The following is a 13,021-nucleotide window of genomic DNA, read 5'->3' on the forward strand; positions in this document are numbered from 1 at the left end:
GGCGATTCTTTTGTACCCACTCCCTTCGAGATTAGGACGTCTGCCTATAGATAGATGGATAAATAGACAGATAGATATACAGATAAGTAGATACGCAAATGGTAGAGGGTGTAAATACTGTTCAGTAATAAAGTCAGTGTATCAGTAATATTGCCTTCGTAGCGACATTTACTTCAGTCCGAGTGACATACTATTTACTCCCGCTGCCAACAGACGATTTGACTCATCTAACGTAAGGACCCTCGTACTGAAGAGTTTAATCAGTGGCTTATCTAACCCCTTCAGTTCGGAAAGTCTCCCTTAACATGAATAAAATCGACAAACAATGGCAAGAACAAATTTAAAAAAAAAAAAAAAGTGCCCGGAGTGAAGAGGGTTAAGGAGTGATTCATGAGTTTCGGTGTGTGGTCAGTGAATATATCCGTAACTGGCATATCAAGCAGCCTACACTTAGATGTCATTTGCTCTTAAATAATTGGCTAAACAGTTGGCTTTGTTTATGTCGCCATACATGTAAAGGAAACTAAGAGCAATTCAAGTCATCATACTGAAGATGGTAAACGTTAAACTTATTCTCGTCGTGGAAGGAAGAATACGAAGGACGAGGAAGATGGGGAGGAGGAGGAGGAGGAGAGGAAGAAGAAAAAAGAAAGACATAGATTAACCTCTCCAACGCTAGAACATCTTTTGTGTGTGTGTGAGTTATTCCTGCTACCGCAAGGTTATTTTGCCCAGCACAGAAAATCCCCTTTGAAGTGATAAGGGTTAGTGATGTCTTTGTCTAAAACCTTCCCGTTTGATAGGTCTCTCCTAAACTGTGTAAAATCGTCTGGTCGTAGTAGAAGATTAAAAAAAAAAAAAAAAAGTCCTACGGCTGAAGAGGCCAAGACAGTCACCCCGCCCCCCTCAAGTCCCAGTCTTACCCTAGAATAAGATATGCAAAAAACTGACATCCCGGTCCCCTGCTGTACTGTTATACTCCGTTCACTTTAACTTGGTCTAAAATTTCCATTTCTCCATGTTGAATACTGAGCTGCTACAAGGGTTAACATTACTATATTGTGCTAGCACGAAGATGTGCTATAGATAGATAGATAGATAGATATATAGATAGGGAGATAGATAGACAGATAGATACAGAGAGAGACAGTATTGCCTTGTTAAAGGATGCACAGAAAAGGGCTATGGAAAGAATGTAGAGTCAAAATCATTGCCTTATTCTACCACTGAGCCACGGGGTATAAGCTGCCAAAGGGAAATCCGCGGTTAGTTAATGTATGTATGTCCTGTAACGGCCGGCTTGCAGGTAGCTTTTCTGTATACGTTCAGGTCGAGTTTTACTGGTGCCGAAGGTCAATTGATCCCTAGAAAAGAACCCCAGTTTCTCACACATGAGCGCAGGTGTTGAAGGCTTCTGGACTGCAGGGAAAGAAGTGCGTGTGGACGGACGATATGGGATTGAGGGAGTTTCGGTGACTTGCCTTCACCAAACACATCTGTTGAGAATTTTGTTGTGGCGATCGTTTGTTTTGCTTATCGTGTCGTAATACTTCTGTGTGTGTGTGTGTGTGTGTGTGTGTGTGTGTGTGTGTGTGTGTGTGTGTGTGTGTGTGTGTGTGCAAGCTCGGATATTTATGTTTCAGAGAGAGAGAGAGAGAGAGTTATCATGTACTTATTTTTATTTATTTTTGATTGTTATAGTGTCTATTTTTTCCCTTTCGATGTTACTCCAAGCGTTTTCTGCATATCGCCTGTCCCCAAATTGTGGTGTACACATCGCTTGGGGTACACAGGCTAACCTCCTGGGTCAGAAAAATCCAAATTGGTGCATTTCGTATATTTTTACTAAAGAAATTGAAACTGACTATGCTTAAATTAGACTTCATTTGCCATCCCAGCGGAATTCAATTAACGGTTAACCCTTTCTGACGGGTGACATGTTTTTATAATTTATTCTTGCTATCTTTCGACGATCTTCGTGGGTTAAAATGATCTCAACACTATCACTGTTATCGCTGCATACGACTCAGTACACGACTCAGTATTATTGCTCAAAAACTTGTCAGCAGAACAACAACGCTCAGAGAAACAGGGTAGACATATATAAGGGATGTCTTGTTATTTCCAGTTGATTTGATTGAATTCATTTAAAACTTTTCGAGCTGGAGGAGATAGGTTTAGACTTCAATAACCCCGTCACTACTGTGGTGCTATCTTAAGTAGAATAAAAAAAAAAACGCCAAACAGAAACAAGACAAAAAGTTGAATGGAAAGACTTAGGATGCGGCAAGGACGATAGTTCCCCCCACGCCTCCATTCTCCAGTTTTTCCAGTCGAGGGTCACATGAAAAAGTGTTGAAAAACCGCCCTGGAGATTTCCGTGGTATCTCACGGCGATTTATTCTGTTTACGGTCTTGAGATGCACTGACAAACATAGTGATGGAAGATACGTTGCTGCGAGGAAGGTAGCACACACACTGCCATACAGTATAATACACTCTCACGGCGCAATAGGATATGTATTGGGCAAGAAAAATCAAGATAATACTTATTTTTTCAGTATGTTATAATTTTCTTCACTATTTACATTTACCTAGTATTTTTGCGTAATATCATTTTTCGCGTAAGTGTTTGCATAATATTTGCATAACATATATTTTCTGAGGGTGATGATCGAGTGGTTAAAGAAATGAACTTTGGATCGCTTGACGTGGGTTCAGTCCTAGCTATGGCAGGGATATTGAGGGTGGTCGTTTTAAAGGCAATCCTCTAAGTCTGCATCACCATAATAATTCTAATCCCGTACAGACGCCATAATTAGAGGACGGAATATTTCTCTGTCTCGAGTAACTTCATTTGGTATGGACTGAGCAAAATACATCACCTTACAGTCATCGTTTAGGAGTTAAGGAGCATTCTGGCGCCACACCAAACCTGACCTAAAAATGCAAAACACCCCGAATGACGCGCCAAAATAGACCTCCCAGGAACCAACACTTCCACGCCCACACCATAAACTTGAGATTTCCACGCGGCTGACGTATCCCCCTTCCTCTGAGTGGACAGTTTGGGGGTGCAGTGTTGTGGGTGGAGTAATAAATTTTGGATTATCAAAAATAGAAAACTGGGTCGATGATATTGATCGTGTGACGTCATGCTGGCCACAAACTGTAATGGACACGCGCAGCAAATGGAAACATGGAAGAGAATTTTGAGGTCAGTACAAGATTATTTAGATGACACACACACACACACACACACACACAGTGCAAACAAGTATTAGATCGGATTTTTTTTTATATATGCTTAACTTTGGACACAGGCCTGACAGTCCATTTCTCGAGGCCTAGCATTCCTAATTGCCACACACATTCCACCACTTGAGCTCTAATATCCACCGTTCATAGTAAATGCATCCTAGGACTGTCTTGTTCAAGATTTGCGGGGATGTTTTTGTCAGTGGGTCTTGTAAAAAAAATGCCAAATCATCTTCACACAAAACTTAATATCAGTATAATACAGATCAAAGAAAGTGCATTTGAAATTTTAGGCACTTTTCAGGAAAACTACGAAAAATATGAACTTAATAATAATACTTCGAAAGACATAAAAAAAAAGTACTTTCACACTTCAAGTAGGAATTTTAACCCCTTCATTATCAGGACTTCTCACTTACTTATCCTCCATACGATTATAATCAGCTTAGCAAATCTCTGTAGTAATGAGGGAGATAAGGAGGGGCTGCAGCTACTCCCCCTCCCCCCCTCCCCGGCAAAGAGACTCCTGATGAGTATAACTGCCCAGAGAGTTAAAAAAAAATAATAATAAAATAAAAAATAAAGTCACTGGACAGAAGGGGTTAATTCCTAAGTAAACCTGAACTACTCTTAACCTCTTCACTACGGTAATATGCCGCATTAATTTAGTTTATTCTCGCTAACTCCTCACAGTTCTATTCACATTAAGAACGACCTGGTTGGTAGGACACAAGTCAAGCGTGAGAGCAGTGGAAATGAGTTTTTTAGAGAGGCATGTGCGGTTACGTGGAGAGACAGACTGAGAAATAAGGAACTGAAGGTGCGTCGCGGTGTGGATGTGGACGTGAGAGCAAGCGTTAGCAGAAATACACTGAGGTGGCTTGGCCATGTGGAGAGTGAGAGAGAGAGAGAGAGAGAGCGACTAATGAGGTGTATGTGAGTGAGATGGAGGGGAGGAAAGGGAGGGGAAGGACAATGATAAGATGGAGAGATGGAGTGGAGAGGTATATGAGAGAGGGGGGATGTGAGCTCGGGGGAGGGCATTGTAATGGCGGAGGACAGGGCGACATGGAGGAGATTTGTTTGTAGCCACCCCTTACGGGATTGAGGCGTCTGGCAATAGATAGATAGATAGATCTCGTGTAGTGAAGGGATTAATGAAGGCTATTTCTAAATCCTCTAGTTCAAAAAGTCCCTCCAAAAGTGAGTACAATCACCATAAAGAACCAGAATAAAAATATTAAAGTTGCGTCCTCTCCCTTCATTCTTTCCTATATATTTCTTTCTCACTGTAACCAGATGATATGACTCATCGTATACTTAGTTTTTTTTTTTTTTTTTTTTTTTTTTTTCGATGTGAAGATGCACTTGACAGGTTGGCGATGATTGGTTGAATGCTTCATGTCCGAATAACATCGTTGTATTTCAGATATTTACAAGGTTTCGATTCACATTACCGGTAATTATCTTAAATACAACTATGTTATTCGGACATGTTGCATTCCTCAAAAGGATGAGGAGGCTGAGCTACTCTTCACCCTACTCCGAGATATTACATACTAACATAAGAACATAATGTACTTTTCACCCTGCTCTGAGATATAATACTTAAGCAGCAATAATGTACTCTTCACCCTACTCAATATTTTGACAGATTCAGTTACTCTATGGGACATTGCACAATATAGCACCATGTCGAGCTTCGCTAAAGTATGTGTTTGATGTTTCTTACGGACTTCAGTATAGCTTCCTACAGAGTTTATCGTTATTAAACATCCAAACGACTTGTTCGGTCACTGAGTCTACAGCAGGATTTCTAAACTGCGCTAATTTTGAGCAGTGAAGTACATAGTGTTGCAGGGTGTGGGCTCTGGGTTCATTACACAGTCTGCAGCACGTTTTATGATCTGGTGTATCCACTCCAAGCTGCCACAGATATTTATAGCCTAACCTCAGTCTAGTAATGAATTATAGTCAATAGTAGCCCTGCTTTTTTTTTTTTTTTTTTTTTACCGCATGCCAACGACACTAGGAATAATGTTCTCAGGAAGTACTGTCATTATACGCACATGCACAGGTTATCAGATCAGTTTACTTAAGACAGCACGAGCTATGTTGATTATTCTAGGATAATTTCGGAACCCTCTGGTGCAAGTTGTGTGTGTGTGTGTGTGTGTGTGTGTGCGCGCGCAAGGAATTTGAACTCAATCACATCAGTGTGACATAAATAGTGAATCACACCATTAACGTGACAGTGTGCAGTTGCTTTCAAAACCCACTGATACGACCATCAAAGCCACACAGAATTGTTCAGGATATTGTGCAAAAGCTCTCTCAGTATTTGGACTAGAAAGCTGAGCAAAATTTCTGCCCACAATTGTACATACCAACACTTTCCATTATACAATATTCTCTCTCTCTCTCTCTCTCTCTCTCTCTCTCTCTCTCTCTCTCTCTCTCTCATCAAATTATTTTAAATCAGTATTTTAAGTTCTACCAATTCCCTCCCTTGGAACAGCAACAAAATCACCTCAAATTTTAAATAGAAAACTGGCGAACCGTTTTTTTAATCTTGTATTTTATTAGGGTGAGTGCGGGGACATTTTTTGATAGCTTATTGCCCCTACAGAGATTAGCGGGCCTGAGCCGGAAATTGGCCGTCTCCCTCTCTGTACCCTAGTCTACCCTCGCTTGGCCTCGTCGTTTTCTTTCATCTTCCATTTTCTCTTCTCTTCCTTTCTTTCTTGTTGCTTTGCCATTTTCTTTTATATTTTTGCTTGTCTTTTTTTTTTTGTCCCTTGTTACATCCTTTCTTTTGCATTAATTTCCTTTTTTTTCGTTTTTCTTGCTTGTATCCTACACTGCCCTCTCTTGCTCTTTCCATTTTCTTTGCTGATGTGTTTTTTTCTCTTCCCCGGTGCTTCCTTCTTGCCTATATTTTCTCTAGTCCCCCTCCCCCTTGTCTCTCTCCCTTTGACAGGTCTATCAAACAAATAAAAATATCAGAGCTAGAAACCTTGAAGACGAAACTGCAGTGAGAATAGCAGAGAATAGTAGCAGATCCGTCCAATATTATGATATGTTGCACTACAGGACACCTTCACCTACGGCAGACAAGCTAGTAACGGGAGTGGGGAGTCCGTGGTAGCAAGAATAAGACAGGGTTATGTGTATCTGTGGCAAGTTGATGCTGATGGTGACAAGAAGAAATGTCAAGGTTGTGGCCAGAGTGAAGGGCACACGTTAGAACACTATGTTATGCAGTATATCCTAATTGATGTATTTAAGAACAGAGCAGCAGCTGACACACAATCAAACCAGATATCTTATTTCCAAAGTCCAGGAACTTCTCACGAAATACTGTACAGGGGATTTGCCTCTGCTCGTTAATTACATTGTAGTTTGTTTTTGAGCCATTGTCATGGTACTACACTATAAGCAAAACCATTGTCACAATATGGAAAAGAAGGAATAAGTAATATAGGACTAGACTATATCAATTAAATACATGACAGAACAGTGACCAGACAGGCACTTGCTGTGATGACCCCAAACCACTATAAGCATCTGACCTCTTAATCCCTTCACCTCTCCCACCAAAATCTCCCCCCCCCCTCACACGCACCTCTCTCATCTCACCGCACCGACTCTCTCTCTCTCTCTCTCTCTCTCTCTCTCTCTCTCTCTCTCTCTCTCTTTCACCAAAATCTCTCCCCCATTTCCATCACACACCTGTCTCTCCTATCCATCCGCCTCACACCTCAGTCTACTTACATACCCTAGGTCAAGAGAATTAACCTACCTCTCTCATCTCACCGCACCGAACCCCCCGCTCTCTCTCTCTCTCTCTCTCTCTCTCTCTCTCTCTCTCTCTCTCTCTCTCACCATTCTCTTACCATACTTTCCACCCGACAGCCCATTACCATCCTAGGCCGTGGGTGTCCAAAGTACATCAGCTACGTCCCAGATATCCTTTCTCTTCTTCCCTCTTCTCCTTCTGTATTGACTCTCCTCCAAGTGACGTTTCACCAACATGCTATAATTTCTTCAGACGCTGCACCTACCTCCCTCTCGCTAATCTCTCACCTTTCTTACCCTCATAATCCCTCTCCTCCTGCCTACCTCTTTCTCACGGGGTCAGTTTCAGATTCATTTTTATACAAATTTGTTGAGAAATGAAAGGAAATGAAAAGAACAACAACTTTGGTATCTCATACATGTCTTTCTCACCACACTGTATTTATTCCATATATGTGTAGCTCAAGCTTATATACTTTTATACGCATAGGTTGTTTGTATACTGTAATTTCCATATAAATCCATATACTCGTATATGTATGTAAAGTGGTAATATGTATATATATGTAGGCATGTATACAGAATGTGTGTATGTTGACGTTGTTACTCCTCACCATGCCCTAGGGTAGGAAGGAGATTCGGATGATTATATATATATATATATATATATATATATATATATATATATATATATATATATATATATATCATACGTATGTAGTGTGCATGAGTCTGTATGTACATATGCATATGCATGTGTGTACAGTATGTATATGTAGCCTATATGTGTATGTGCTTATTAATGGGTCTGTGTATTATACTGGCATACTCTACTTAAAATGTACCCGTAACTAGGTTGTAATATTTCATGTTATAATTTTACAAGATTGAGTTGATACACCAGAGGTGTACTGTATGAACTATTTGACCTATACTTACTGCTTTTAAGCTTTTGTTCCACCACAGGATGGAGGGGCTGCTCAGTAAACTTGCCCGTGTGGCAACATTGAAAAACTGAAATTGAAATCTCTCTCTCAACCAACTGTTTTTCCACCATTTTCTTTTTTTTTCTCGTTGCTTTGCCTTCTCCTTTCCCTTCTGACCATTGTTAGTTAAACAAAAGGCTTGGAAAACACTGAAAGTAAATCATCGTTATTCTACGCACATAAACTGCAAATTACAGCATTCATCTCCACAGAGTATATCACCCTTATTCTTTCCCAACACCCATTCCTACCCATCCCTACCCACCCACCCATTAGCTGTCACCTCACATCGAAATTATAACCCCTTGAATTTGGGAAAGCCATTTTTAGTTACTTTTGCTTACTTTTGTTGGGACTTAGGGAACGGGCTATAAGTCAACGTGCTGAGCTGAACACAGGTAAAATATAACCCTCAAGGGATTTCATTTTGCTTGAGACTAACTCACGAACTTCAGATGTTAGAATACAGCCCTCCTGAACCCCCTCATCACTGGACGTCTCCCGGATACTGAATGAAATCGGCTGAAGAGGGCAAGAATATAACAATTAAACTCGTCGTCAATTTTAATGGATAAAGATGAATTTTACTCCCACCGACGAAGCCATCCCTAATATACAACACCAATCTGTACAGGGTGTAATCATCCCGCCCTGCTGTACCACACACCACACCACTACTGCATATTCGCTCATCCCACCCACTCCTTTCCGCCCACCTTTCACAGTCTCTTGTTCCCCTATCTCTGACCTGCACCACACCAGCCTTCCCAGAACACCGATCTTCACAGGGTATACCCCCCCAGCATGTCCCACTACCCACCACCGACCATCCCGCCCACTACTCTTCACCCACCGCACCCACTTTCGGCCTGGTATAATGCTATCATAACAACGCCTACCTCACCTAGCAACATACCTACAATGCACATGTTCACCAGGTATACTCCCCCCATCCCGTCCCATCGCCCACCACCACGCCAGCCCATCCCGCCCACTCATACCCATCCCTCCCAGCTCTAAAAGACACTAATCAACATGTTTCATATATTATTTGCTCCTAAATAGCTGAAGCCGGGAAATAAATGGTTATCACGACTGTTGTTTATATTGTGGTTTTGCTGGATGATGTTTGTAGGCGATGATTGTGTAGTAGACGCAGGTACACGGTCGACGAATGTTTGTTTTCCCTTCGTGTGCTCTCTCTCTCTCTCTCTCTCTCTCTCTCTCTCTCTCTCTCTCTCTCTCTTCCAGTATATTTCCCTCTTCCTCCTCCTTCCTTTTCTCCCTTCCGCCTGCCATGTGTTCGTGTCTTCTTCCTCCCATTCTCCTCCTCCCCCTCCTTCCTACCCACCCTCCCCTCTCCCCCTCATCCTCCTTTCCTTTTTTCTCTCCTCCATCTTCGCTGCTTCTCTTCTTCATCTTTTCCTCCCTCTTCTCTTTTCTTGATTATTTCCTTCTTCCATTTCTTCTTTTACTCCTTCCTTCCCTTGTCTCTTTCCCTTCCCTCCCCTCTCCGTCTTGTCTTCTCTCCTTCTCCATCCTCCTCCTCCCTTCCTCTCATTACAACATTACCTTCCTCCTTCGTACCTACTCTCCTCCATTTGTATCCTCTCTCCCTCCTCTCCTCTCTTTCACGCTTCCTCTCCTCCCTCTTTCTCCATCCCTCCCACTCTCCTCTCTACTCGTTCTCTCTTCCAGTCCTCCTTGCTTCTCCCTCCCCTCTCCTCCATCCTCTCCCTTCCCTCCCTCTCTTCCTTGATGATGCACTTGGGATTAAACTCGAGGCGAACAACGGAGAGAGAGAGAGAGAGAGAGAGAGAGAGAGAGAGAGAGAGAGAGAGAGAGAGAGAGCACAATAAAGATGTAGAAAGGAGGGGAAAAAAACAAATGGATGGGAATATCGTCAACACACACACACACACACACACACACACACACACACACACACACACTATCAGCACCTTTCGAGAAGCAAGGATACCCGAGACCATCCTATACACTTTTTACTTCAGTGTGGCAAAAATTTACCATCACCCCACTTGAATGATAAATTATAACGAAAAATCAACAGGAGAATGTGAAGCTGGTCACGAAGAAGTGCGTGGGAACGATGCAGAACTGTAGCACTGTCAATTGTCACTTAACTACGTGAAATAAGGTGCTAGAAGACGAAAATAAGTGGCAAATTAAGATGAAGGAGCTACAGACCACAGTTTTGTAGATAATTTGAAAGAAGACCACCTCATTTACGGGCAGAATATTGCATGATTGAAAAGGCTCCAGTCATCTCCAGAGGGTTTGAAATGTTACGTATAATATATGGTTTTTGCCTCTGACTTAAGTGCTCCATCACCACCACACCATCAAGCGTATTAATGATCACCGAGATAATCTTATACACGTAGAGGATCCATTGCGACAAGTGGAAATGTTGGGTGGTAAAGAGACACAGGTTAGAACTGGAATTCTTTTTCTTCTTCTTTCTCTAACGTTTCATGCTACACAGAGGAGGGTTCTGTGTAGCCCGAAAAGTTAGAGGAAATAAAGAATTCAAGCTCTAACCTGTGTCTCTCCGACTCAACGTTTCCATAATCTAATACAGGCGCCATTCAACTTCCTGCCTATCCCTTGAAACTAGGATGGTGGACTTCAGAAGGATACAGTCAGCATGCAGTCCACTGGGTTTACGTCCAAGCGAACCTGGGTCCACAGAGACAACACTCATTCGACCTTGCAGTATCAGCATCAGTAGCTCAGAAGCATGACCATTCACTCACATCTACCCCGTGCAACTGTAAGATATACGCAAAAAAAAAAAAGAAGAAGAAGATCGTGGATGAGAGAGAGAGAGAGAGAGAGAACGAAAGACCGAAGATAAACGGAATGGATATTGTAAGACCCACATTCATCACGTCACCCGCTCATCCATCCCTATAACTCTTTCAATCCAAGGACGTAAATTTTTGCTGTCTCCTGACTGCTTTCTTAATCTTACGACAAACTTTTCAGCCTAGAGCTAAGTCCATTCTTCACTAATCCCCTAACTATCAGGTATTCTCCAAGGCTGAATAAAATCGTCTGGAGTTATGCAGAATAAGTATATGACGCCATCGTACTGAAGGGGTATGTCCTTCTATAATTTTTCTGTACTACCAACAGTAATTATGTCAACCCATACTTGGCATTTTATGTTCGTTTAGTGGTAGGTGAGGGCGCTCACCATTCACTCACTCGATGTAGTGCTGTTCTCGGGTGACTGCCCTTTTCTTTCTTTCCTCCTGCTTTACTTTCGTCTTCTTCCGTCTTCCTTTCCTTCATTCTTTCCTCTTCCTTCTGCCTACGGGTGACTCTACACTCCTCTTCTGTCTTTTTCTTTTTTTTTTCCCTTCATTCTTTCCTCTTCCTTCTGCCTATGGATGACTCTACACTGAATGAGAAGCCAAATGGTTTCCTGTACACCAGGAAGCCATTTACTACGCTGGGTGGTAACCATACTATGGTTACTATGGCGCCTGGTGGTTTGGTAGGTAATTAAGGAGTTCCAATCGGACTAAGCCTGTGCAGGTTTATTTCCAAGGAGTGATTGGGGCTTATTGCTCGCGTAATGCCTCTCAAGGATGAGTGAGGGTGGTTATTCTCATCTTTAATGTCAGGACCAACTTGCCTAGCCCCTGGCACCTAAGCTTCTCATGGAACAACACAGGATTATATGATGATGATGATGATGATAGAATATTATACTCATTTCTGCTTGGCATTCAGTAATTTCTTTCTCCAGTGTTTGGGGTTTGCTATTCTATATATGGTTAAGAATACAAGTAAAAAAAAAAAATGCAGAGAAAACAAAATATTTCGTTTCTATGGATGTAGATATTCTGCTGCCTCTCTTCATCATCCCTCATATATTAGCGAGTCCTCTCTCTCTCTCTCCTTCCATCATCATCATCATCATAACCGCACTATTACAGACGTGGTATATTTGATCCAGAAAAAGTAGTTATCATTTGCGCACTCAGAGAAAACGGTGTCGGAGAGGAAAGGGTATAACTGCGGGAAATGATAGATGAGGGTATTCCAAGTTAAGAAAAAAAAAATCAACATGGGTCCAAATCTCAAACGTTTCGAAGTTCGAGTCACTGATTGCTTTATGGGCGAAATAGTTTCCCTCACACTTCACTCACCAGGTCATTCAATAAGTGTAGTTCCGTAACTGTTGAGATTAGGACCCATATTGATGGATATATATATATATATATATATATATATATATATATATATATATATATATATATATATATATATATATATATATATATATATACAGTATACTGTATATATATACATATATATACAGTATACTTTATAGATAGATAGACAGATAGATAGATAGATATTTGCTTAGAATTCCCTCATTTATCATTTCCCAATTTTATGCTCTTTTCTCTGGGACAGCTGTATAACAAAAACTTACACACGTTCTGTTTAGCTTATCACTCCTTTCCTAATGTTAGATAGATAGATAGATAGATAGACGGACAGACAGACAGGCAGATAGGTGGATAGATAGATAAACGGACATGCACAAACACATTCAGTACAACACGTAAACACTCCCATGCATTGCTCCCACTAGACACCTCCTTTCTGATTCATACTTGACGAGCATGAGGCAGTGTTAATCCTGGTTAGTGCTCATCCTCCTAGATGGTTCGGTTCTACACTGGATCACATACGGACTAATTTGGGTACAGTAGGGTCGGGATAAAATTGACTGAAGAGATTAATAATTGTTCCATAAAACTACTAGTGTTGCCAATAAGGTGTAGTGATATATGAAAGAGGGGGGGTGTGAACTGGGAGCAGGGCAGTGAAATGACGGGGGAGAGGGTGACGTGGAGGCAATTTGTTTGTGGCCACCCCGCACAAGGGATTGAGGCGTCTGGCAATAGGTAGATAGATTGATAGATAATACTCCGCCG

The 13,021-nt window shown here is 41.6% G+C and overlaps 1 protein-coding gene across 1 annotated transcript in view; it reads left to right on the top strand.

The window, feature by feature from the left end:
* The first annotated feature begins 4,950 nt into the window (after positions 1 to 4,950).
* Positions 4,951 to 13,021, top strand: part of AstCC (Allatostatin double C) — a 34,490-nt gene continuing 26,419 nt past the window's right edge. Inside the window, exon 1 of the mRNA XM_080266579.1 lies at positions 4,951 to 4,968. Within this exon, the coding sequence (XP_080122705.1) occupies positions 4,951 to 4,968 (18 nt within the window). The remainder of the gene's footprint in view (positions 4,969 to 13,021) is intronic.

This window comes from Coenobita brevimanus, chromosome 21 (genome assembly GCF_032717465.1).
Source record: "Coenobita brevimanus isolate Jiangsu-jjx chromosome 21, ASM3271746v2, whole genome shotgun sequence".
NCBI lineage: Eukaryota > Metazoa > Arthropoda > Malacostraca > Decapoda > Coenobitidae > Coenobita > Coenobita brevimanus.